General features: G+C 44.3%; 1 protein-coding gene across 1 annotated transcript in view; it reads right to left on the bottom strand.

Annotated features, from left to right (window-relative positions):
* The window catches only part of LOC143986675 (spermatogenesis-associated protein 7 homolog), a 273557-nt gene that overhangs the window by 211609 nt on the left and 34574 nt on the right, over positions 1-27374 (bottom strand). The window contains exon 2 of the mRNA XM_077485081.1: positions 8287-8361. Coding sequence (XP_077341207.1) covers positions 8287-8361 — 75 coding nt within the window. The remainder of the gene's footprint in view (positions 1-8286; positions 8362-27374) is intronic.

A 27374-nucleotide genomic window follows, 5' to 3' on the forward strand; every position in this document is an offset into this window, starting at 1 on the left:
CAAGCATGGTATCCATTAATGTACCTATGGTGCAGAACACCAAAATACAGGTTGTGTGTTTTATGCCCATTGTGGTGCATTGGCAGCCTCCATGCACATGCTAAATAGTGCTATCCTATGTGTCCATGCACACTACTTTAGGCTATTAGCATTTTTTGAGCTTCAGAGTCTAGAAGCAGAAAACATTATTTTAACGTTTTTTTTATGTACTGCAAAATGCTAATAAAATGCTCCTAAAACCTTCTAAATTCTTCTAATGCTGCGTACACATGAGCAGAATGTCCGACAGAAAAAGTCAGGCGGAATCTTTTCATCGTATATTTCGATCGTGTGTATGCCTCATCTGACTTTTTTTTACAAAAATTCTGACAGACCTAGAAATAGAACATGTTTTAAATATTTCCAACAGAACCAATTCCTATCGGGAAAACCGCTCGTCTGTATGCTGTTCCGATGGACCAAAAACGACACATGCTCTGAAGCAAGTACGAGACGGAAGCTATTGGCTACTGGCTATTGAACTTCCCTTTTTCTAGTCCCGTCATACGTGTTGTACGTCACCGCGTTCTTAATGATCGGACTTTGGTGTGATCGTGTGTACGCAAGACAGTTTCAGCAGAAATCCGTCGGAAAAACCTTCGGAATTTATTCCGATGGGAAAACCGGTCGTGTGTACATAGCATTAGGCACCATGCACACTTGCATTTTTCATAAACTCACAAAAAGCTAGAAAAACACTGGATGAAAAATGCTGATAATAGCATTTTTGTGCCATCTTCTAGTAGCATTTTAGTAGCTTTTAGAAGCTTTTAGGAGCATTAGCATTTTATTTGTGTTTTTGCAATACGTGTAGAAAATAAAAAGCTAAAAAAAAGCTGTTATTAGCATTTAGAAGCAGTTAGGAGCATTTAGCAACGTTAAGGAGCATTCAGTGTTTTTTTGGCTGGAAATATGCTAAAAAAATGTTTTGTTTCTGCTTAAAGTAGTGCGCATGGACACATAGGATAATGCTATTTAGCTTCTAGGAGCAGAAAAAAATTTGAATAATAGCTTATATGAGCTTAAAATGATGCTAGTGTGCATGGAGCCTAAATAAGCTTTTAGGAGCATTTATTAGCATCTTTGCAGTACATGAAGAAAAAGAAAAAAAAGCCCATAAAAGCTGTTAGGAGTATTTTAGTAGCATTTAGAAGCAGTTAAGAGCATTCGGTGTTATTGTGCTATTATCAGCATTTTTCATCCAACATTTTTTCTAGCTTTTTTTTGAGTTTATGAAAAAAGCTAGTGTGCATGGAGCCTTATGCATAGGTTGTTTTAATTAATGCATAAAGTACAGCACAGTAACGCATGTGTGGTAGAGCACCGCAACAGGCCGCAAATGTCTGAAGGGGCCTTAACCCCTGGCAGTGTTAGGCCCCTTTCTTTTTTTTTGCAAATATGGTTTTATTGATTTTATCAGTATATACAACAGAAAGAAAACAGTCTGGCTTCCGTAACAGATAGGTAAAAGAAAGTGGCGACACCCGGTGCGCAGCATAGGTGGAAAACAAGATCCAGCATATAGTAAACATTAATGAGTGCCTGAGAGTTCAGGGTAATTCACATATGCATAGTAAAAGTAGCCCCTTTCACACGGGTGCCTCTGTGTTGTGGATTCCGCTTACTCAGTGGGGGATCTCTACGCTGATCTCCACTAAGCAGGCAAATGTGAGGTCAGTGTCCGTTCACTGTGCAGAGCGAACACGAACAAAGTCCCACTCTCCTCTATGGGAAAATTGGATGGAAATGGACCACCTGTGCATTTCCTATGTGATCCACCAGACAGATGGAAAATAAGACCACCACCCGTCTGGTTTTTGCAGGCAGGATCGGATCCGATTGTGGCGAGTGTCAGCAGACATGTATCCACTGACATCCGCCGCTCCATAGAGGAGACTGTGGGGTCCGATCAGGTCCACCTGAATAACTGATAGGCGGACATGATCGGATAGCTTGTGTAAAGGATCCTTATAGTTTGACCCAACCCCTGTCACCGTCACCTTCGCTAATCATCTTGGTCTGCATGTAAATGCAGAGAAAAAACAATGTGAAATCTAAAACCAATATACTGAATATCATGATTATATGTATTAATCTGAAACCGCATACTAGAACACAATATTATTCACATTAGTGGTGCTTTTATGTCTTAAATCTAGTTTGCTCTTCTATATACTTTTTCTACAGTGGCAAAAAGCTTTAGCCTAATATTATTCTGTTTCTATAAAACATGAACCTCAATTTCCATGCTATTTTAAAACTTTTGAATGATTACTTCCTTCTCGATTCTGTATTCTGAGCCTCCAGCATGTGCTCCTATTCTTCCTTTACGGCCGCCCGCTATTTGAGGGTAAGCAGAAAATATGTGTATAAGAATTCCCTAGGGGTATAATACTGCAGCTTGCTCCGAAAGCTTCATCTGTCATATATCAGTTATATTTGTTATAATGTGTTTTTTTTTATGGCCTAATATACAGGAAGTGCCCTTACTAGAATAAAATTCAGAATATGTATTTCTTTTCCTATGCAAAGGGAGATTACAGTTTTAAAGTGAACCTGTCATGTAGTATATATCACCCTAATGATGTTGACTAGAACGAAAGTGGAGGAAGGGATTGCGATAATGGCAGTCATAGCTTGCCTCAACCTTTACAGAGATGTTTCAGCTTGTGGGACAACAATCCAACTGCCACAGGACTGAGAGTCATTGTCACTTGGGACTCCATAGTAAACCCTTTACACACACAAACAAAAGCTGCCATCTTATGTTTTCTATGGAAGCACAAACCATTCACAGTATCTATTGTAACAATTCTGATGTTCAGGAACCATCTGTGACACTCACTGCCACGCAGAGAGAGGGAAGTAACAGAGCTTAAAGAGGAACCGCAGTCTGTTCACATCATTTGTAAAAAAAACATTGTTGCCATTCTGAAACTTCCTTCCAACCACTTTGCATATTTGTTTATATATACTGTGTGTTTGTGACTCACCCGGGACAGAGGCTTTTGGAGGGGACTGAATGGTAGCCTCTGGCATACTGACTACAAGCATTTAGAAAGATATTCTGTTATATAATGCAAATGGACATTATTAAGGAAGCCATGATGGTCTCTGCCAGCTTGGAACTCAGTAGACAAATGTATGTGAAAGGAATGCTGATTAATGAGATCTGGAAAACCTATAGTTTATTGTGCTCATTAACACCCCTTTGTCTCCTAGCAAACTATTGAGGGATGTGTTTATAATTATGTGTATTATAAGTTGAGTGAGGAGACGGCAAGTCTACCCTGCAAGGTCATATCTCTGAGTCACCAAGTCTGGGTAAATGATTAGATAACTAGCTCATGTTAATTAGGTTCCTGGTTACAGGTGTATTGTTAGAGTACTATGAGCAAGGGGGGGGGGGGAACCTCCTCTTCAACTGTATATAAGACTTTATTCTTGCTCTAATAAACAGTCCATGTTCAGCAACCAAACGAGTATTGTTTTTTTGTGTTTGTTGTTAGTGGTTGGAATATCCGATATCTATATTCAGACTGGGAGGAAGCGGTATACGATGAAAGCACTCAAGCGTGTGGGACGTTTCGTTACACTGTTATTCTGTACTTGCCAAATATGCTGTAAAATATCCCTCCACTAAGTCTGGCTGCAGCCATTTAAACTGTGTTTAACTGTGTGATAACATTTAAAAGAGGGAAGGAATTTATTAGATTTAGGAGAAGAGAGTGGCAGGGGTGGCGTGGAGCATGCTCTGTGCATCAATGGACAAAGTGCGGCTTGGGAGCGAGCCTCTATAGCAAGTGGCTTGCCAGGAGCGCCGGCAGGGGACCCCAGCAAGGGTACACTGATAATAAAAAAAATTTGAACATTTCTCTTTACCCCCTACCCCTTCCCCAGTGCAAATTCTCTCCTCACAACACATAGCCTCCTTTCCCCCAAATTCCTTCACCCCAGAACCCCCCCCATCCCTCCTTTGCATAACAAATGGGTCAGAAAAAACCCTATATTTAGTGTAACTGAGACTCCCCTTTGTGTTCTCGGGGCACAGTTCACCCAAACAAAATTTGGAGAATTTCGTTTTGACCAAGCATAGAAAGGACTGTGGTTTAGAAATCGGGAGAGTTTGTAGTAGATATAGCAAATGGGGTAGTACATTCATTTTCAAAATGTGATCTCTTCCAAACCATGAATGAGAAAAGTGGCACCATTTTTGCAGATCTGTACAGAGGGTTGGAAAGAAAGGAGGGAAATTTTCTTTAAAAGTATGTGAGAGCGGGCAGCCCTGTCCCAGGTTCAGTTTTCCAAGGTGAATTCTAAAGAAAGAATCCTGTTCACTTTTGTCCCTAGCCTCTCTACAAGATGAAATGATACAGGACAGATATGGTAGGAAGTGAAGAGAAAGAATTTTGGTATAGAGTTTAAAGTGATATTAAAGGTTAAATAACAAAAATTTCACACTTACCTGCTCTGTGCAGTGGTTTTGCACAGAGCAGCCCCAATCCTTATCTTTTTGGGTCCCCTGCTGGTGCTTCTGGCTCCTCCCTTTTGACCAGTCCCCCCAAAAGCAAGCCACTTGTTATGGGGACACTAGTGTGTGCTCGCTCCCAAGCCCTGCTCTATCCATAAGAAACACAAAGCTGTGGTTCGATCCCTCCCCCGCTCTTTCCTAATTGGCCCGCTGGCTGTGATTAACAGCAGTGGGAGCCAATGAGGAGAGAAAGAGAGAGACAGCCGAGGCACACGCACATCGCTGGATCATGAGGGGGCCCAGGAGAGTATTAGGGGAATGCCTGATGGTAAAAAAAAACCTTCAGCCTTTACAACCACTTTAAGGTCAGTATTTAGAAGCAAAATGGACCTGTATCTAGAGCATATTGAAAGATCATCAGGTTTTGGGACCACATGGTGTGATCACATGGTATCTTTGGGTAGGGGGTGCTCCTGAAGAATAGAGTTAAATGCTTTGGTGAATCTGATGCAAGGGGTTGTTGAAAATTCTTATAATAGAATGGCGTATGGGCCAGGAGCCTTACACCAGGACATAGGGCTTGGCCAAATTCTTCCTCTGACAGAGGGAGATTGAGCTTGTTATGCTCAGCACAGGTACGTTTGGAGGTGGAGGCTAAGGGTTCTGCCAGGTTCTAGAGTGCTATGTAGAATGCTTTGAAACAGGCCGGAACATCAACTGATTTAGTTAGCCTACGGTGCTGTGGGGATACAATTTGGGGAACATTTGTGTGAAGTTGGATCTCTCAGGGACTTTGCTAATAGCCGGCATGACTTGAAAAACCTGCCCATTTAAACCACATTCTCATGTAAACTGCGCTTGCTGTAATAATTCTGATGAGCTACAAACATAATCTATTTTTATTTATTTCAGCTTTGAACTCTGCTAAGAAAAAATATGATATGTTCACTGAGATTATTTATACACTGGGTTGCAGCATTCATTATTTTATAATGACAGATCTGGGCTGTATATGTAACCAGTCAGGAATAATTATACTGCTTTTCAAAGGACTGCAGTAACCCCCGTATCACGAATCACGTTTTTAATTACATCGGCCAATCGTCAAGGGACCTAGGCCTTAATTCATAGAGGAAGCGGTCATGGTAAATAATAGGAGATCTCGCTTCTCATTTGTGTCCTTTGAGGTGTACTAGCAAGGTAGCTTATAGTTTGTTACCAAAAAAATGTTATAAACATATTTTTCATAATTGTTTTCTGAAAATTTGTTTTTTAAAAGTATTTTGTTAGTCTATAAAACTGTTCCAGCTGACAAAAAGAAGAAAAAACGGGCACTTGGTGGTACCTTTAAGTACTTTTATGAATTAACAAAATATTCTCTGGCGTAATGCATACATGCTATGTAGCAGATGGGCCTTAACGCCAGGCTGCTACATATATGCATCCATGGGGCTCCATTGTTTCATGTTAAATCTGTCTATCTATATCTGGCAGAACCAACAGTCAGAAAAGCATTAAAATGGCTTCAACATACTATAGGTCCCCACCACAAGAGAACCCCTCTAACATGTTTCACTTAATTTCAATGAAAGCCTTACCTCTATGAATAAGCCTGAAATCGGGTAAACTGTGTTAGAGGGGATCTAAGCTGAGACCATCTTAGAGTAATGCCCTGTACACACGGTCGGACTTTCTGACGGAAAATGTGCGATCAGATCGTGTTGTCTTTTTTTTTTCGTCAGAATTTCCGAAACACAAAGTTTGAAAGCTGGGTCTAAAATTTTCAGACAACAAAATCCGATCGTTTAAACTCTGATCATGTGTAGACAAATCCCGACTGACAAAGTGCCACGCATGCTCAGAATAAATGACAAGACGAAAACCATTGACTACTGGCCCGTTCATAGTCCTGTCGTACGTGTTCTATGTCACCGCTTTCAGAACGATCTGAGTTTCCGACAACTTTGTGCGACCGTGTGTATGCTAGACAAGTTTGGGCCAAAGTCCGTTGGAAAAAAATCTGACAGATTTTGTCGTTGGAAAGTCTGACCATGTGTACAGGGCATAAGAGTGTGGCTGGGGGCCATTTTGTTGTAGTCCCGATTGAGCCTGATGAGCCTGCATTCAGCCTCACCAGCAGCTTGGAGCAGCATAACAGCTACCTGGTGAAAATGAATGGGGGGTCTGAGTGGTACAGTTTTTTGGGCATTGATGTTACAGCTAATCACCGTGGTCACATGTTCAGGTACTCTGCCTACGCCTCCCAGCATTAAGATCCACTTAAAAGGCCACTTGGAGATGTCGACAAGGAGTAAATACAAAGTATGTAGGCACCCCTACCATGTTCTACCATGTTCTCATTTACACGGACCATGAAGAAAAAGCATATATAGCCAAAAACCTTTTTTTTTTGTTTTATTTTTTTGACAGCTGTCAGGTTTTTATGGCTGTCCCTACTAGGTAGATTTACCCTCCCTATTTGTACTAGTGTCATCTAGAAAAGGGGAACACTGAGAAATTCATCTTTGCCCAAATCTGCATTCCATAAAAAACCTCCTCATTAATGCTTATAAAATGCCTGTCTAATGCCCATACTAAAGCTCATTGATGCTTGTCTGACGCCCATACTAAGGCCATACAAACGCCATACAAACGCTATTGGAGCGTTTGTTGAGCCTTAGAAATTTAGTCACGTGTGAAAAAGCCCTAGACCCCTTTCACACTGGGGCACTTTGCAGGTGCTACAACACAAAAAATAGCGCCTGCAAAGCGCCCTGAAACAGCCGTTGCTTGGTCTCCAATGTGAAAGCTCTGAGGGCTTTCAGACTGGAGCGGCGCACTGGCAAGACAGTAAAAAAAGTCCTGCTAGCAGCATCTTTGGAACGGTGCCCATTGAAATCAATGGGGCACCGCGACTATACCACCGGCAAAGCGCCTCTGCAGAGGCGCTTTGCGGTGGTTTTTAATTCTTTCTTAGCCGCAAGCAGGAGGTAAAACTGCCCCACTAGCAGCTGAATAGCGCCACAAATCCGATGGTAAAGCGCCGCTAAAAATAGCGGCACTTTACCGCTGACTCACCTCCCGCCCCAGTGTGAAAGGGGCCTTAAAGCGGAACTAAACCCATCAATTTAACGGTTTAAAAAAAACTGTTACATTCCTGGAATGCTGGGATTGCTAACTGTACCATTTGCTTGTGCTTTCATCCAAACTGTCAAACCATCAAATGGCTGGAGCCATAACTGATCACATGTGGAGCACCATCCTTCCCTACTTGGGCGAGACATGTTAGGTTAACATGTCTCTCCACAAATCCTTGACATATATGAATACAGCATCCTGGGCACTATTACTATTTTTTGCAAATCTGTTATTCTCAAGCACGTAAATGTATATTGTTCACTATGGGTTTTCTCATTAACCGTCTATTGACTATCCAAACAATATTTCACAATGGTTGGTATTATTTAAAATCTTCAAAGAAAAATCATTGAAAGTGAAAAAGTATGATCCTATAAAAGTAGATTTACAATGTGATATTTGAAGTTAGATACATTTCTGGAAGGTTATTATTTGGAATGCATATGTGGGCAAGGATGACACTACTTGCGGCATTAATGTGATAAGTTCCCTATAGGCTGCAATTTTAGGAATGTCAGTTGTTGGGCCAAAAGGATAAGGATTGCCAAAAAAAAAGTCTCCAAACTGGATACTTTTACCAGGGTTGTAAAAAAAAAAATGTGGTTGTGGGCAGTTCTCTTTGCAATTAGAGTACTTACGTGTACTTTTCATGCTTCGGTGTCCCTTGAATGGTCCTATCATAGAATACTTGGGAATCAGCACTACTGGAGTCTCTGAAAGAGAAGACATTTATTATATATTATGTACAACATGTACGTTTTACTTTCCAAACTATTAAATCAATATAATAAAAGCCATTTATATACCCCAACTTCACCACCAGGCTGTAATATTCACTTATACTTATCACTTATACTCATACCTGATAACCAAGCCCTATAATTAAACAGCATACAATGACAAGATTCAATATTCATGAGTAGTCATAAGAGTGTGAGCAGGAAGACCGGAAGAGAGGTCAGATCTCTCAAAAACACTTCTCAAATCTATCCTGTTTTTTAAAATTATTTTGTCTGGTAGGGGCTGTGAAAGTAAAGTATAGCCTTACCAATTTTTTTATGTAAGCTCCCAGCACAGGGACCGACCTGTCAAAGACAGTTCCCAGTCCCTACTAATTATCTGTAGCCGGTGGGATCGGCTACCTACTATGTGACCACTGCGACAACCAATCACAGTGGTCACATGATCGCTGGGCCTTCTTAATCTCCAGATGTTCAGAACCCTTTAAAGGGACATCAGGGCAGCTGGGAAGGGATTAAAGTGGAAATAAAGGCAAAAGGGAAATGGGCAGTGGAGCCTTGCAGCTTCACTGCCCGTCTCCTACTGCGCGTGCACGAGTCGCGCAGCGCTTTGTGAATGGCCCCATTGTTTTCTGGGTGACACACATGTCTCAAAAGGCATCGGGGCTGCTCGCCAAAGAAGAGGAAGCGCCGTGGAATAGGAAGAGGTAGATTAGGAAGACTGCCTAGTAACAGCAGTTTCAGGTAAGTTAAAAAAAAGTTTGTTTTATTAATTTATCTTTTTAAATTTTTTTAAGAATATAAATGCAATTGTTTTTATTTTAGGGTGGCCCTCCACTTTAAATTGGAACATTTATTATAAGAATAAGAGGGCAAGCCAATATGTGGTGTTCAAGCTGTGTGTAGACTATGCCCTGACAAACATTTAACTTTTGCTAAATGTTCACAGACCTGATTAATATGTAAATTGTGTAAATGTATGTAAAACTACGTTCCTAAAGGCATGCAAATTGTTTTCGTTACAGCAGAACATTAGGCAAATAGTAAAAAAATAAAAAATCTTATAAATTCATTAAAATATGAAACCTAAAATCTGCTGCCTTCCCTGCCCCCCTCGACCCTTTCATCAACATGCCAATTAAATTATTAAAGCCTAACTTTAGTCAAAGATAAAAAATAAAAAAAAGTACTTACCAGTACATTCTATGAAAAGTGTCTCCTGTGCTGCTGTTTCAATTAACCCAACGCCCTCCCTACCCATCATACTTCCATCCATGAAAAGTACTCTATAAACGAGGGTGCAGAGATGGCGAGCACAGTCCTATGACGGGACGTTTAGCTTGTATTAACCCCCATGGTTCTGAAAGATCACAGCTGCAGCTGCTAACATTTGAATTGTATCTCGGTGTAGACTTCTGGGAAGACCAGTGTGCCAATCACAGAAGCAGTAAATTACATTTCTGGAGGTGTTCTGTAAAACAATGATGTACAGAATACCTCCAGGTTGCAAACGGGACAGCAGCTGCTCTTGTGCACATTGCTGGATCAAGATCGGGTTTGGGTAAGTATGAAGGGAGGCAGCGAGCTGAATACTGAAGGTTTTTCACCTTTATACATAAAATGCACAAAGTTAAAATAAACCTTTAGTCTTCACAACTACTCTAAATTATAATATGGTTTATGTAGCAATTGTATATGCTATTTTTTTTTATTTCCTAGATTATTTTCTACAAAAGTGAAGTCATCCTTTAACTTTGAACACCTATGTTTTTTTTTTTTTTTTTTTTTGAGTAGGTAATAATTAGAGCCCCTTCTGATTAATTTGCTATTTTTGTCTTATTGGGGAGATTTATCTTCATTTTCAAATAAAGCAAATTTCCTCAAAACAAATGGAAACCCCGGAACAAGTGTCCTCCGTGGAAGAATCGTCTTCTTTTTCTATTTCATTGAAAACTCAAAGTTTTGGATTTTCCCACAGTTTGAGCCCTGGGGACTATGATCACATTGACAAATACAGAGTGTGAATCTCCCTCTGGGTATAGATATGAAAACATATGGGGGTTCTAATCCTTCTCTACAATATCCAAACTAAATAAAAGTTTTGGCTTTAAGAGTTAAAGAATATGTTTACCTTTGGGAACATTTTACATGTTCCACCTATTTTTAGAGTGGAACATGTAACATGTCCCTGGACTTGCAACCTCTCCCTGATCCCCTTTTTAAATGTGGCAGCAGGCCAGGGATCTTCTCCCGGCACCCGCTGCGACAATTTGAAAAGAATGCAGTTGCCCACATGCCCATGTCATTAATTCACAGAGATCTGTTACTGAATTAACTACAAGTACAGCTGAAGGCTTGTAGTTCTCAATGAACTATCATGGCACTGGTGAAGTCTAGTTTTATTCAGAAACTGCCTGCCCATATGAGGTATAGGCAGACAGCTACACAGATAGTCTTCAGGAGCCTGAGGTTGCACTCATAATTTGCTGATCGTGAGCAGGGCCGCTGTTAGAAATCATGGGGCACCGTACAGTTTACCTGACTGGGCCTGCCCAACACACGTCTCTGCCATGCATTTTTACTGCCCTCCAGCAGCTTCCCCCTACGTTGCAAAGGCAGCAGAAGGGAACAAGTCCTTCTTCCTAGGCTCCTCCTTATCTTGACACATCATAGCTGAGTAGGAGCCTGGGGGAGTTGAATTTTAACCCTTTCTACAGGCAGCTAGCAGGAGAGATGCCGCTACCGAAGGGGTAGGGTAAACCACTGGATGTCAGATCGCCACTTTCAGAGTTTACCTGCCCCCTACCCACATTCTTTCTTGGGAGGAGATGGGGGCGGGTAAGCAAACTATAAAGTTTCAATGTAACATTGCCGATGCAAGAGTGCTACAATGAGAGCTTGAAGCTGGAAAGGAGAGAGAACACATTCAGCACTTCCTCCCAGCTCTCTCCTGCTCTCCAGCGCTAAGCTGACATGAGTAGTGATGCCACTGTCACTGCTCCTGTCAGCCTTGTAGTAGCAGAAACTCTCCTCCCGGTGATGCCCCCCCACCACTTCACATGTTACTGGCATCCTTCTGCTTCCCCCTTGGCCCGGCAATGCTCTGTGCTCCTGCCACTGCTGCTTGGATGATGATCTCTGCACAGACTATACTCTCTGCATGCACCCTGCTGATGGACAGCTACATTGCCTCACGGTCACCGCAGGCTGCAGCCCTGCTCTTTGTCCTCAACACTTAGTGAGGGAGCGAAGCAGACAGGCATCTCTTCCATATCACTCTGCCAGGGATAGACAGGCTGGGAGCTGCAACTTTAAACTTATTGTTGGCAAATGCAGCAAAATAAAAAAAAGAGTTCCTGCTCTGTTACTGCCTTTCGGGCCCCACCGATGAAAGGATAGGGCCCCAGGAAATGTTATTTAATTAAAGGTCAGTGTAGGAGCTACTTTCAAGCTTTGAAAGCTGCCTGCACCCTACAACGTAACATAAAGCTGCTCCCCGAGCCCAGTACAGGAAGACCAGTGGTACCCTCTTATCAGTGGCCCCAATCATGAGTGCAACGCTCTACATGCTCCAAAAAAAAACAAAAAAACAGTAAATGCACATTTTTTTTACTCTGCATAAAAATGTGCATTGATTATTTTTTTTTTAGAAAGGTGAACTTATCCTTTAAAACTTTCTGTGGCATATGTAAACCCCTTATTGACTGCATCACCTTGTTCAGGTGAGTGGTCGAGGGGCGCTAAAACCACAGCTCAACCGCCTGCTTTTATTACCTGCCCCTGGCCGCATGTCTGAGTTACAGATCTGGGTTACTTTTTTGGGTTCAACAACTTTCTTTGCCACAGGTGTGATAAATTCATTGTTGGGTGTGATAATGTTTGAAACTTTTGTGTTAAAAATGGCTAAGCTGGTGCGCATGCGCGGCGCCCTGTGATGGCCGCCTGAACACAGGGCTCCGCAACGTCCCGGCCTCATCGCTCTCTTAGCGGCTGAACACCGCCGTAAATCCGAGCGAAAAGGATAGCGAAGGTATCCACCATCGTAGGGGCTCGAACGGATGCCAAAAGGAAAGGCGAGGAGAGGGCTGAACACCCGTCTCGCTAGCCTCCCCGGAGCGGACGGCTCACCTAAGATGGCGGCGGAGCGATCGCCCTTACGAGGCCCTCGCAGACACGAGGGGATTGTCGCCCTGGCGGGACAGACTCCACGACGAGGTATGTGGAGAGGATCTCACCCTTCCCATCAAGGGAGGTCCACAATCCCCTGCATCCACCATATCGCTGATTCAGCAGACTTTGGAGGACATCCATTGCTTATCTCCTGAGGGAGCCCACAGACCACAACTTGCAGAGGCCTTCACGGAAGCAGCACAGCTCATTCCTCACTCAACCCAGTCCCCTCAGTCTCAGGATATGTCCTCTATGTTCTCCAAATTTGCAGAGCTGCTTGATAAGGGGCTAGCGCAGACAGCATCCAGAATTACTTCTGACATAAAATCTGATCTCCATATGCTGGGCTCCCGCATTGAAAGTATTGAAAATAAAATGGATGCCACGATCGATCGAGTGAACCAGAATTCCGATCGTTTTCAGGATCTACACGAACAACTTGAGGGGGCTTACGCCAAAATCGACGATTTGGAAAATAGATCCCGCAGACTTAATTTCCGCATCAGGGGGCTCCCTGAATAGGTAACAGATGTACATGACGCTGTCCATTCACTCATAAAATCCCTCATTCCGGATATCAGATCTCACAGATTGGAATTGGATCGCGCTCACAGAGCACTGGGTCCCCCCCGCCAAGATGGACTCCCACGCGATATAGTGGTTAAGCCGCACTACTATAGTGTTAAAGAAGAGGTGATGAAGAAAGCCCGGTTATCGCCCCAGCTTCAAATTATGGGTCACCCAATTCAACTATACGCTGATATTTCTCCCTTCACCATCCAAAAACGGCGATCCCTGAAACCTTTATTGACGATCCTGTCTCAGAAGAACATTAAGTACTGGTGGCTATTCCCGTTCGGCTTAAAATTTGACTTTAATGGTAAACCTTTCCTCTTCAACTCACTCCATGAAGGAGAACTACTGCTCCGCAAGCTCGGCCTTATCCCATCGGATCCACCATCCCCCATGCAGACCACTAGTGATGGACGAACTTCCGACGGGACGTTTCGCGAACGCGAAACGCGAACGGACACAAACGTTCGCGAAAACGACCGTTCGCCGCGGGCTCCATTGACTTCAATGGGAGGCGAATTTCGCAAACCTTTAGGTCGAATTTGCGGCCACGGGGTAATTATTAGGGGGTAGCACGTAGTCCCACCACCTGGACAATAGCATAATACATGTATGAGGTGAATTTGGGATCGATAACTACAAGCATTTTTTTTTTATTTGGGAAATTGTTCTGACAATTCAGGACTATGGAGCTAATGAAGGCAATGGAGGAGAGGGAAGGTCAGGGACCAGGGTAGGCAAACAAGAGGGTGCAGGAGATACAGAGCACTGACAGCAGCACCGTAATACAGAGCACTGACATCAGCACCGTGACATACAGCGCTGACAGCAGCTCCGTGACATACAGCGCTGACAGCAGCTCCGTGACATACAGCGCTGACAGCAGCTCCGTGACATACAGCGCTGACAGCAGCTCCGTGACATACAGCGCTGACAGCAGCTCCGTGACATACAGCGCTGACAGCAGCACCGTGACATACAGCGCTGACAGCAGCTCCGTGACATACAGCGCTGACAGCAGCTCCGTGACATACAGCGCTGACAGCAGCTCCGTGACATACAGCACTGACAGCAGCTCCGTGACATACAGCGCTGACAGCAGCTCCGTGACATACAGCGCTGACAGCAGCACCGTGACATACAGCGCTGACAGCAGCTCCGTGACATACAGCGCTGACAGCAGCACCGTGACATACAGCGCTGACAGCAGCTCCGTGACATACAGCGCTGACAGCAGCTCCGTGACATACAGCGCTGACAGCAGCTCCGTGACATACAGCGCTGACAGCAGCACCGTAAGCAGCCCCAGGAGGAAGTCAGCACAGCACAGGGATGGTGTGATCCCCTCATAATAAGAACCCCCAGGAGGAAGTCAGCACAGCACAGGGATGGTGGGAGCCCCTCATAATAAGAACACCCAGGAGGAAGTCAGCACAGCACAGGGATGGTGGGAACCCCTCATAATAAGCAGCCCTAGTAGAAATATGACACCGCTCAACCTCTTCAAAGAGGAGGGTAGGGGCATATAGTACGGTGTGCTTTTTTGGGTCAGGGAAGTGAGCCAAATGAATTAAGAAGGTCTGTGTGCTTGATTCCAAAAATTGTTTATAGACATATACATGGTCTACTGATCACATGTGTTGAATTCCTCCGAGATCCATGCCTCATTCATTTTTAGAAATGTGAGGTAGTTAACACTGTCGTGAGCTAGGCGAGTACGCTTATCGGTCACAATCCCCCCTGCTGCGCTGAACGTCCTTTCGGACAGGACACTGGATGAGGGGCAAGCCAACAGTTCGATTGCAAATTGGGCAAGCTCTGGCCAGAGGTCAAGCCTGCCCACCCAGTAGTCTAGGGGTTCATCACTCCTCAGAGCGTCCACATCGGCCGTTAACCCAATGTAGTCGGACACCTGACGGTCTAGGCGTTCCCTGATGCTGGATCCGGATGACACCTGTCGATGGGTCGGCTGAAAGAATGACCTCATATCCGAAGTCACCAACACATCTTCAAACCGGCCTCTTCTTGCAGGCGCTGTTGGATTGGTACCCGCAAATCCTTCTCTGGGAGTGGGAATTGCTCCTCTGCCAGCGCACGCAAAAGCAGAATGCAGCATTTCTCGAAGCAAGGCCTGGAAGTGCTGCATTCTGACAGCCCTCTGCGACGGCGGTAACATTTCCGCCATTTTGTGTTTGTACCGGGGATCTAAGTACGTTGCCACCCAGTACTGGTCCTTGACCCTCATGCTTTTTATACGGGGGTCCCTATTAAAACACTGGAGCATGAAGGCCCCCATTTGCACTCAAGCGGAAGGTATGTGGTGGTGGTGGTGTTGTTGGTGGTAGTGTCTTTGGGGGTGCACATAGCAGAGAGTGAAGAAGAGGGTGCAGATCGAGAGGATGAGGAGGGTGCAGAAGAATAAGGCTGAGTGAGCCACTCAACCAAGTCTGGTGCGTCCTTTAAAGTAATTGAACGCACCTTCTGCAACTTCCCACTTTGGCTCAAGGCTGTTGCTCCTGCCCTACCCCTACCACCCCTGCGGAAGGGCCTGCCTCTTCCTCTGCCTGTCATTTTTTAAATCACCCTGTGACAAAACTCTTAGTCCCTATACCGCTGAAGGACTGCTGCAGTATAGGGCAGCGGTCAGCAGTAGTGCACGTCAACCCTATGTATTGTGGACCGATAGCGGTCCTTACAGAACAGCAGACTGTACTGCACTCAGGCCTATGTACCGTAGCACCCTATACCAAGTTACCAGTCCTTATAAAAACTTTTGTGGACCAAGCAGGTTGTGTGTTAGTGTTTAGCAGACTGTGCGTCAGTCCCTATACCGCTGAAGGACTGCTGCAGTATAGGGCAGCGGTCAGCAGTAGTGCACGGCAACCCTATGTATTGTGGACCGATAGCGGTCCTTACAGAACAGCAGACTGTAACGCACTCAGGCCTATGTACCGTAGCACCCTATACCAAGTTACCAGTCCTTATAAGAACTTTTGTGGACCAAGCAGGTTGTGTGTTAGTGATTAGCAGACTGTACGTCAGTCCCTATACCAATGAAGGACTGCTGCAGTATAGGGCAGCGGTCAGCAGTAGTGCACGGCAACCCTATGTATTGTGGACCGATAGCGGTCCTTACAGAACAGCAGACTGTACTGCACTCAGGCCTATGTACCGTAGCACCCTATACCAAGTTACCAGTCCTTATAAAAACTTTTGTGGACCAAGCAGGTTGTGTGTTAGTGTTTAGCAGACTGTGCGTCAGTCCCTATACCGCTGAAGGACTGCTGCAGTATAGGGCAGCGGTCAGCAGTAGTGCACGGCAACCCTATGTATTGTGGACCGATAGCGGTCCTTACAGAACAGCAGACTGTAACGCACTCAGGCCTATGTACCGTAGCACCCTATACCAAGTTACCAGTCCTTATAAGAACTTTTGTGGACCAAGCAGGTTGTGTGTTAGTGATTAGCAGACTGTGCGTCAGTCCCTATACCAATGAAGGACTGCTGCAGTATAGGGCAGCGGTCAGCAGTAGTGCACGGCAACCCTATGTATTGTGGACCGATAGCGGTCCTTACAGAACAGCAGACTGTACTGCACTCAGGCCTATGTACCGTAGCACCCTATACCAAGTTACCAGTCCTTATAAGAACTTTTGTGGACCAAGCAGGTTGTGTATTAGTGTTTAGCAGACTGTGCGTCAGTCCCTATACCGCTGAAGGACTGCTGCAGTATAGGGCAGCGGTCAGCAGTAGTGCACGGCAACCCTATGTATTGTGGACCGATAGCAGTCCTTACAGAACAGCAGACTGTACTGCACTCAGGCCTATGTACCGTAGCACCCTATACCAAGTTACCAGTCCTTATAAAAACTTTTGTGGACCAAGCAGGTTGTGTGTTAGTGTTTAGCAGACTGTGCGTCAGTCCCTATACCGCTGAAGGACTGCTGCAGTATAGGGCAGCGGTCAGCAGTAGTGCACGTCAACCCTATGTATTGTGGACCGATAGCGGTCCTTACAGAACAGCAGACTGTAACGCACTCAGGCCTATGTACCGTAGCACCCTATACCAAGTTACCAGTCCTTATAAGAACTTTTGTGGACCAAGCAGGTTGTGTATTAGTGTTTAGCAGACTGTGCGTCAGTCCCTATACCGCTGAAGGACTGCTGCAGTATAGGGCAGCGGTCAGCAGTAGTGCACGGCAACCCTATGTATTGTGGACCGATAGCGGTCCTTACAGAACAGCAGACTGTACTGCACTCAGGCCTATGTACCGTAGCACCCTATACCAAGTTACCAGTCCTTATAAGAACTTTTGTGGACCAAGCAGGTTGTGTATTAGTGTTTAGCAGACTGTGCGTCAGTCCCTATACCGCTGAAGGACTGCTGCAGTATAGGGCAGCGGTCAGCAGTAGTGCACGGCAACCCTATGTATTGTGGACCGATAGCAGTCCTTACAGAACAGCAGACTGTACTGCACTCAGGCCTATGTACCGTAGCACCCTATACCAAGTTACCAGTCCTTATAAAAACTTTTGTGGACCAAGCAGGTTGTGTGTTAGTGTTTAGCAGACTGTGCGTCAGTCCCTATACCGCTGAAGGACTGCTGCAGTATAGGGCAGCGGTCAGCAGTAGTGCACGTCAACCCTATGTATTGTGGACCGATAGCGGTCCTTACAGAACAGCAGACTGTAACGCACTCAGGCCTATGTACCGTAGCACCCTATACCAAGTTACCAGTCCTTATAAGAACTTTTGTGGACCAAGCAGGTTGTGTATTAGTGTTTAGCAGACTGTGCGTCAGTCCCTATACCGCTGAAGGACTGCTGCAGTATAGGGCAGCGGTCAGCAGTAGTGCACGGCAACCCTATGTATTGTGGACCGATAGCGGTCCTTACAGAACAGCAGACTGTACCGCACCCAAGCCTATGTACCGTAGCACCCTAGACAGACCAAGTTACCAGTCCTGATAAAGAGCTTTGTGGAACAAGTGAGTTGTGAATGATTAGCAGACTGCAGCAGAAGGGCAGCAGTCAAGTATAATATTCTTTCTATATTTGGAAGAAAGAATATTATACGTGTACAAGCCTATTACCGTACCACTGATACCAGTCCTGAAAAGAACCTTTGTGGAACTAATAGTAACAGCAAGTCTTTAAAATTATCCTCACTGCCTGACACACTGCTTCCTGCCTGTCCCTATACAAATTGGCAAAAAAGAGTAGGCTGGAACGATTAGCTGGAATAGCTCTTTTGTGGACCTGATAGTAACAGCTAATGATGATGATGATGATGATGATGAAGAAAGACTAATCTGGCTGAGCTGTCCCTAAAATAGCAGCATACAGCGCTCTGTCCCTTTATCTAAACTGACAAAAGAAACTCAGGCTGCTGACCTAACACCTATACCAGTCCTGAAAAGAACTTTTGTGTACCAAATAGCTAGCGTTTTCTCTGTCCCTACTCCACACAGGATCCTTTCCCTACAGTGACAGAAGAAAGAATGTAAAATGGCCACCGGATCGGGTGTATTTATAGGTTAGGGGGAATGTCCAAGTGTCCATGAGCTGTCATGTCTCAATTGGTTGTCCTGTAACACATGATAAACGTGTCACGAAAGGTTAAAGTTCTTGTATACATTAAACACGTAAGTCCGCCGGGGCGAACGACGGAAAAAGGCGTTCGAACCCGCGGACGGCGAAAGTCGGAAATTCGCCGCGAAACGACCGCCGGGCGAAACGTTCGTCCATCACTACAGACCACTTCCTCTGGGATGGCCAAACGCCCTCCGCCTTCCAGCCCTATTACTTCACTCTGGATCTCCCCCAAACACAAGAAAGCTAAAGACGGACTTCCTCCATGATGATGACGTAGTCCTATTTTGGGTTCCGAATGTTTATTTTTCTGTGGGACTCCTTTTCCTTCTATTTTGGAGTCCGAACCTTACCAGGTTCTATTGTTTCAAAACTTTTGGTTAATTGCATTCACTCATTTTGCCCCCATTCCAATACTTGTGATGTGTGCAAGTTATATATCACATCCATTAGCAATGTCTTGTTTTAGGTGTTCAGTTTTATCTGTGGAATTTTTATATATCTTGCCTTTAGGTGAGAGCAGGGGGGGCCGGGACGTTCTCCCTGAGCACTCTTTCCTTTCTGGGTGGGACAGTTCCTGAGGGGTCTGTGTCATCCAGTCTGGACGTCTCCTCCGTTGTGAGGATAGAAATGTTGGTTTCCTTCGGTGGGCGGAATTGCTATTATCCCCCACCTGGGAAACTTATGTCTTTTTTGTTTTTTTCTTTTCTCTATTTCATTTTCTTCTTTCTCTTCTTTTCTCTCCCTGATATAGCTTATGAAGCGGTCTCTCTTTCCCTAGTGTCTCATCTGGATGTTTGGGAATCTCTCTTGGATCCTCGATGTATACAACTGGTCACCAGCGAGAGGGTAGGTCACAAGGGTATCCCTGCCTTCTGTTCCTTTCTGCTCCATGGCTGACATCCCACACCACAAACCTGTACTGCGCCTAGCATCCCATAATGTTCAAGGTCTGAATTCCCCCATCAAACGTAAGAAAATTTTCCAACATTGTCACTCCCAAAAAATTTACATCCTCTTTGTACAAGAAACACATTTCCCAAAATCTTATCAACCCTCTTTTATCCACGCAAAATTCCCCAAGTTTTATTTAGCCAATTCTGACAACAAGACCAAGGGGGTTGGTCTGTTTTTTTCGGGCAGAGTTAAATTTTCTTTGGTTTCTGAATGTAAGGACCCGGGCGGCAGATTTATTCTTCTTAAAATTATTATTGAAGAACAAATTTACTCTCTTATCTCATACTATGCTCCCAACAAGGGGCAGGCACAGTTTTTCCAATCCATGCTTAACACCTTATCTCCACTGACGGAAGGAATAGTCATTTATGGGGGTGATTCTAATTTAGCATTCGACTCTGGGGTAGACAAAACACGCCCTCCCGGAAGGGACAGGGTTCGTCCGACTAAGCAGAGCCTAAAGGTAGCCAGACAATTATATCACTATGGTCTGATCGACGCCTGGAGGGAACTTAATCCCAGGGTTCGGGATTATACTCATTATTCTAGTCCTCACCAAACCTTTGCAAGAATTGATCACTTCTTTATCCTCCAACAACATATCCCATTAGTGCGTCGGTCCTCCATTAGGGACTCTGCTTACTCGGACCATTCCATGGTCCTGCTTTCCATTCAGGGGGGTTCGACCCCCCCATCCGAGTTTCATTGGCGTTTAAATGCCTCCATTCTCAGCAATCCTGTACATGTCACGGAAATAGCACAACATATACAAGATTACTTCCTCCGCAACGATGTGGAAGACATTTCCCCGTCAACGCTATGGGCAGCTCATAAGGCCACCATAAGGGGCGTCCTTATCCAAATCTCTACCAGATTACGCAAGGCTCGTAAGTTAGAAATACTCAAACTGGAAAGGGAATTTTCTTCCCTGAGTAAAAGTCATAAAGCTAACCCCACACAACTCTCTGCAGACAAACTGGACGTAGCCCGTAATGCATTAAACCTTGCTCTTACAGCAGTAGCAGAAAAAGAACTCAGATGGGAGGGAGGACGCCATTATCAACATACTAATAGTTTTGGTACCCGACTCGCTAGACGTCTTACCCCTAAAACCAAATTATTTTCACTCCCAAAAATCAGAATGGCTGATGGTTCACTATCCCAGAATCCCCCTAAAATTTTAGATGCATTTCAGGATTTTTATCTCTCCCTTTACGGTAATACAGATAGTTGCACACGTTCCGACGCCATTCACTCATTTTTACAATCGATTCAGATCCCCACACTGAAGGATCACCATAGGGACGATTTAGAGGCCCCTATTTCTGCAGAGGAAATAGAAGGGGTAATTAAGGACCTTAAGTCAAATTCGGCACCAGGACCCGACGGATTCTCTGTGCCTTATTATAAGCACTTCTCGCAAACTCTAGCCCCGTATCTTGCTCGGTTTTTTAATCACCTTAGATCTGGCTCTCCTCTGGATAAGGCCCTCAATTCAGCTTTTGTTACGGTTATCCCAAAACCTGGTAAAGACCCTAGTAGCGTGTCTAATTATAGACCCATATCTTTGATCAACAACGATCTTAAAATCTTAACTAAACTCTTGGCTAATCGTCTTTCTAAATTCATTAACCAATACGTGCATGCTGACCAAGTGGGTTTTATCCCGGGGAGACAAGGCCCGGATCAAATTAGGAGGGCAATAGACATAATCTCACTGTTGCAGTCCCAGTGGGACGGGGGTCCCCCTCAACAGGGATGCCTCCTCTCATTAGATCTAATGAAGGCGTTTGACTCGGTGTCCTGGTCATTCCTGTTTCCCACTCTTGAAAGGTGGGGATTTGGACAATCCTTCATGAACATCATTCACGCTCTTTATTCGACCCCAGAAGCTCGAATAAAGATGCAGGGTTATTTCTCGAGCCCCTTCTCTATACGTAGGGGCACAAGGCAGGGCTGCCCCTTGTCTCCATTGATTTTCGCCATGGTCATTGAAACACTTGCTATATCAATTAGAGCGAACCCTGACATTAAGGGTATTAGATGTGGTCCGAAAATTCACAAGTGTGCTCTATTTGCTGATGATGTTTTGCTTTTCATCTCCTCACCGACTACCTCGCTCCCAGTAATTTGCAAACTCCTTAATGATTTTGGCGATATCTCTGGGTTAAGGGTCAATTATACCAAGTCTTTAGTGCTTAATATCAACCTTCCACTCTCATTGGTCTCCCAACTTAAACATAACTTCCGTTTCGAATGGACAGATTCAAACATTCCTTATTTAGGGATTCACCTTACCGCTTCAATTGACAAACTGTACTCAACTAATTTCCCCCCGACATTCCGCAAACTGGAGGAAGATCTGGCCTTCTGGGATACCCTTAAGTTATCCTGGTTGGGCAAGATAAACTCGGTCAAAATGACACTCCTCCCACGAATACTGTATCTCTTCAGGTCATTACCCATCCCTGTCCCGAAGGACCGCATACGTAGTTTCCAGTCCAGGATCCTAAAATTTATTTGGGGTTCCAAGGGTCACAGAATCTCTAAAGACACGCTTTTTCGTCATAGAAATCAAGGGGGTCTGGGGGTCCCGAACATCCTTTCGTATTATCAGGCAGCGCAAATTTCCCAATTGTCTACTCTCTACTTTAAAACATCCCAGCCAGATTGGGTTCATATGGAGAGGCAGGCGGTCCCTAACTACACCCTGGATTATCTCCTATGGTGCGTTCCGAAGTCCAGACCAGCAGTTATGGCGCCTACTCTCTCCCATTCCATCGCCCTTTGGGACTCGTTGAAAAATAATCAATTTCTTATTTCACATTGGAAACCGCTCTCCCACATGTTCAGGAATCCCCTCTTCCTTCCTGGGCAGGATATTATGGCCTTCCGTTGGTGGCTAGATAAAGGATTGTATAGGATTGGCCACTTTCTATCGCCCTCTGGTCCTTTCTCTTTGAAACACTATATTAAAAAGCATCACCTGCCAGAAACTGAAATATTCCGCTTTAATCAAATTAACCATTTTCTACAGTCTTTGAGGCATCCTACGGACCCCCCTCTTTTCATCACTGAATACGAACTTTGGTGTGGTCAAGCTATGGAGCAGAAGGGAGGGATATCTGTGATCTATCGCGCTCTTACAAGGGTGGAAAGTAAAACACTGTTTATGCGAGAATGGGAAACAGATCTACAACAACAATGGTCCTTAGAGGAGTGGCATAAGGTGTCTCTCAAGGCCTTCAAAGGCTTTCTAAATGCAACTCTCATAGAAGCTAACTTAAAGATTCTTATGAGATGGTACATGGTACCTCTGCGATTAGCAAAAATTTATCCGAATGCCTCTCCCCTTTGTTTCCGTGATTGTGGCCATATAGGGTCTATGTTACACATCTGGTGGGATTGTCTGAAAATTAGGTCTTTATGGAATAAGGTTTTCCACATTATTCGGAAGATCACTACCTCCCCCATTCATAAAACACCTCAAATAGCTTTACTCAACTTTCCCTTACAAGGAATCCTGAAATTGACGCAACAACTCATTAGATTTATTCTGGTGGGAACTAAACTCACTATAGCCAGGGCCTGGAAAACACAGACGGTCTCCCTAAGAATGGTTAAAAGGAAAATTTCTTGGATCATGGTTCAGGAAAAAACTGTAAGCATTTTCCTTGATAAGCTAGACAAACATACAGCGATATGGGATCCGTGGATCAATTATACCTCTAAATGTTTACCTTGTTCAGGGACTCCAGTTTGTTGAGGGGCAAGAGAGGCCCGCTTCCATCTTAGCTATCTTTTCTCTATTTCCTTTTCTTTTCTTTCCTTCTTTTCTTTTTCTCATCTTTCTCTGATTTAGTGCTTCTTATCTAGTTTATTTTGGGTACACGGGGAGGCTTAAACACCCATTAAGATCATAAACCTCTATACTCAGTTCTGTTTGCTGATGTGTTTTTTTTCTTTTTCATTTTTTTTTTTTTCTTGTTTTCTTTTTTAAGAAGATGTATTATAAGAAGATGTAGCATAGGTCCCAATTAGTGGGCTAGGTTGGGTCTTAGGGGCTCTGGCACAGCAAGATCCCTTTTGGGGTGCTAGGCCCAAGAGGCTCAACCTCACAGTCAATAGACGGGTTCCTCGGAACCATAGGTCGTACATCTATGGAGAGGCTTTTTCGTTGGTTATTCTTAACTAATAAATCTACATGTTATCCACCAGATAGCTTAAAATGCTTGTTCAAGCTCAATATTTCTCTGGGTTCATGTTCTGACTAAGCGGTACTCTAATATACTATGTAATACTATTGTGTAAGATGCATAGTGTTTTTTTTTATTGTCTTTATGTTTATTCTTTCAATAAAAATCTATTGAAATAAAAAAAATGGCTAAGCTTTGTCCATTTGTTAGTTTTAAAAAAAAATCTAAGCAAACAGCACAGTTTACCTTACAGTCAGAAATGCAGTGATAAAGCTTAGGTGACTAATGCATTTACACATTGCGGAGAGTTTCATTACACATTGTTGGAGTTTGTTTTATTAACCAGTATTGATTACTTTAATTGACATGGGCAAACTTTGCTTTTAAAACTTCTCTAAAGTTGTTAAAGTAGAACAAAACTCACTCAACATTAACTATTTTTAATCCTGATGATGCTAGCATTAGTAAATAGATGTTATATTATATTTACTTGTTTAAAAGGAGAAGTTCAGCCTGAACTTTTTAGACTGGGCTTCTCCTATTGGTCACAGGAGTGCAATTCATTTTGCCCTCCTGTGACCCGTTTCCCTGCAATCAGTCCACTGAGATGGCCGCTCCCCACCCCTCCACAGCTCAGTTCTCCAATGAGCATGAAGGAGCAGAGCAGGAGAGATATTGACTGACAGTCAGCATCTCTCCGCTCTGGGAGGAGTGAGAACGGAGCCATCGATGATGTTTGGTGGCTCGGTTCTCAGTGCAGAGATGGCGGGGGACAGATGCAGCATCAATGTCATGCCTTCAGCAAGTGTTTCTTATGCTCTTTTGTTTAATTGTTGAATATGCTAATGGTACTGTCTTTTTCCCAAAGTAAGACATCCCCGAAAAATAAGACCTACTTCCAGTTTTCCTTCTCTCTGTAATATAAGGCACCCCCCAAAAATAAGACCTACTTCCAGTTTTGCCTCTCTCTGTAATATAAGGCATCCCCTCGAAAATAAGACCTACTTCCAGTTTTGCCTCTCGCTGTAATATAAGGCCTCCCTGATAATAAGGCCACCCGGAATACAAGGCCCCCAAAGCTACCGTAAAATGTCTGACTCCTCCGGACCGTAGCGACGGGTGCCGCCACGCAGCTCACTGATTGGCCGCAGCGCAGCCGGAGCTGTTCAGGCAGTGCGAGGTCTCTTTAAATCACAGAGCTTGCGCCGCCGCCAGTACAAGCTGCTGCCTTCTGTCGCCTGTTGCTCGCTCTGCCCTGGTGGAGTCTGGCTGACTCACAATTAGACAGTGAGTGAGTCACGCGGGGCAGGAGTTGGGCATTGTGTGGAATCTGGTCGGCACAGACACGCAGGAGTGACTGAGGTGGGGGGGGGGGGGATGTCTGATAAAGGGGTGGGGGGAAGTCTGGTAAAGGTAGTAACAAGAAATTCTTGATACCGTAGGATTCACAGTTTGCCTGGTTATGATATTTTGTGATGACAACTACTACCGTACCGTATGCAAGTAATACATTTGCTTTATTTTGTTCAACAATAAATGTGTACCGTATTCTTCTTCATGTAAAAATAAGACATGCCCTGAAAATAAGACCTAGCGCATCTTTGGGAGCAAAAATGAATGACACTGTCTTATTTTCGGGGAAACAGGGTATGTAAAGTAAATTGTAATATCGCCATCTAGTGGTTCTTTTACACACTTAGTATCTGTAAATAATTTACTCCAGGTAGGTAGAGATTGTTGCTTAAAAGCCACTGTAGCTTCCCATAATTCCTGTGGACTATACCATGAGGTCTGAGACACAGCCCCCAGTAGCCATCTTCCTTTTTCATTCCCTGCATCTGCTCCAGAGGGCACCACATCTATTCAGCTGCAATTCTAATGTCAGCCTAATGGAAACATCGCTGGTATGTTTAAAACCCCTTTCCCTAGTTAGACTAGTGTGTTAGAACTGTATATTTGTATATTGTGTATACTGATTGTATGTTATTTCCTTTATTTTAGTTTTACTCTAACTTCCCTGCAATAAAAGTTGAAAAAAGGACCTTGCACCTGCCTCAATGAGTTGTTAAAGTGGTTGTAAACCCTTACAAACCACTTTAACCTACAGGTAAGCCAAGATTAAGGCTTACCTGTAGGTCCAAGAAATATCTCCTAAACCTATACGGTTTAGGAGATATTTACAAAAAGACAGGCACCGCTGTCTACGGCGCATGCGCCATAGACAGCGGCGCACAGGCACACTGAGCAGGCCGCAGATCACTGCGATATGCCGCTCGTGTCGGCTCCCGTGCTCATGCGCGGGAGTGACGTCATCGCGGTTATGGCGAATCACAGCGCCGGAGCAGCGAGACCCGGAAGTCACTCCGGGATACATGTCAGCGGCAAAGATGAAGACGGAGGACCGTTTGGCGGCTTCGTTCTCAGGTGAGTTATTCATAATGAGCTAGTATGCTATGCATACTAGCTCATTATGCCTTTGCCTTGCAGGTTGCATTTTTTTTTTTTTTATTGCCTTTACTTCCTCTTTAAGGGAGGAGAGATAGCTGTCTGTCTAATTATACCTCAGCCACGTATAGTGAGGACAGAACAATCGATCTGATGCTGTATCCACCTTGGTAAGTATATATATATATATATATATATATATATATATATATATATATATATATATATATATATATATATATATATATAAAAACAAAAAAAACATACTTCTCTCTTAAAAATTTAAATTTTTTGAATTTTTTCAGTTGCTTCCTGATATCTGGCCTGAGCAAAAATGATGTCATACATCCCAGTAGTCTTCATGAGCATTTATTTTTTCATCAGTTAAGCACATCCTCCTGCCCACACTTCTGAGCTAAGGGCAAGTGGATTCCAAGAAAGATGCTACATGTATCCTCTTCCCCTTCTCAAGAAGGTCGCAGCTTGAAATGCTCAAGGTTTTTTTTTTTAACCGGTTCATGACCGGGCCAGACAGATTTACTGCAGCAGGGCGGCCGCTCTGCATCAGATCACATACCTCTGTGTCTGGGGCACGCAGAATACATATTGGCCTGAATTGATGAAGAAATTAGATTTTTTACATTTTTTTTTTATTGGATATGTTTTATAGCAGAAAGTTTTTTCAAAGTTGTTGCCCTCTTTTTTGTTTATTGGGCCAAAAATAAAAACCACAGAGGTGATTAATTAGTTGCTGACCGCCGGCCGTCCAATGACGGCCAGGCGGCGCACCTATTATCATATGACGGCCTCCCGTTTAAACAGGGAATGTGCACGATCGTGCGCGCGCACCCCTGTTTCTTCGGTGGCGGCGTGTCACGGAGACACCGCTCGCCACGAAGGGGGTGAATAGCCATTGGTTATGGCTGTTTACCACGTGATCGGCCGTGTGCACGGCGCATACGCGCAATCGTGAGCGCGCTGCGCGTGCACGTCGGTGACGGCGTGTTCCCCGGGAACACTGCTCGTCACCGCTGCTGGTAAACAGCCATTGGC

Source organism: Lithobates pipiens, unplaced genomic scaffold, assembly GCF_037356315.1.
Source record: "Lithobates pipiens isolate NorthernLeopardFrog02 unplaced genomic scaffold, aLitPip1_a1.2 Scaffold_18, whole genome shotgun sequence".
NCBI classification, from domain to species: Eukaryota; Metazoa; Chordata; class Amphibia; order Anura; family Ranidae; genus Lithobates; species Lithobates pipiens.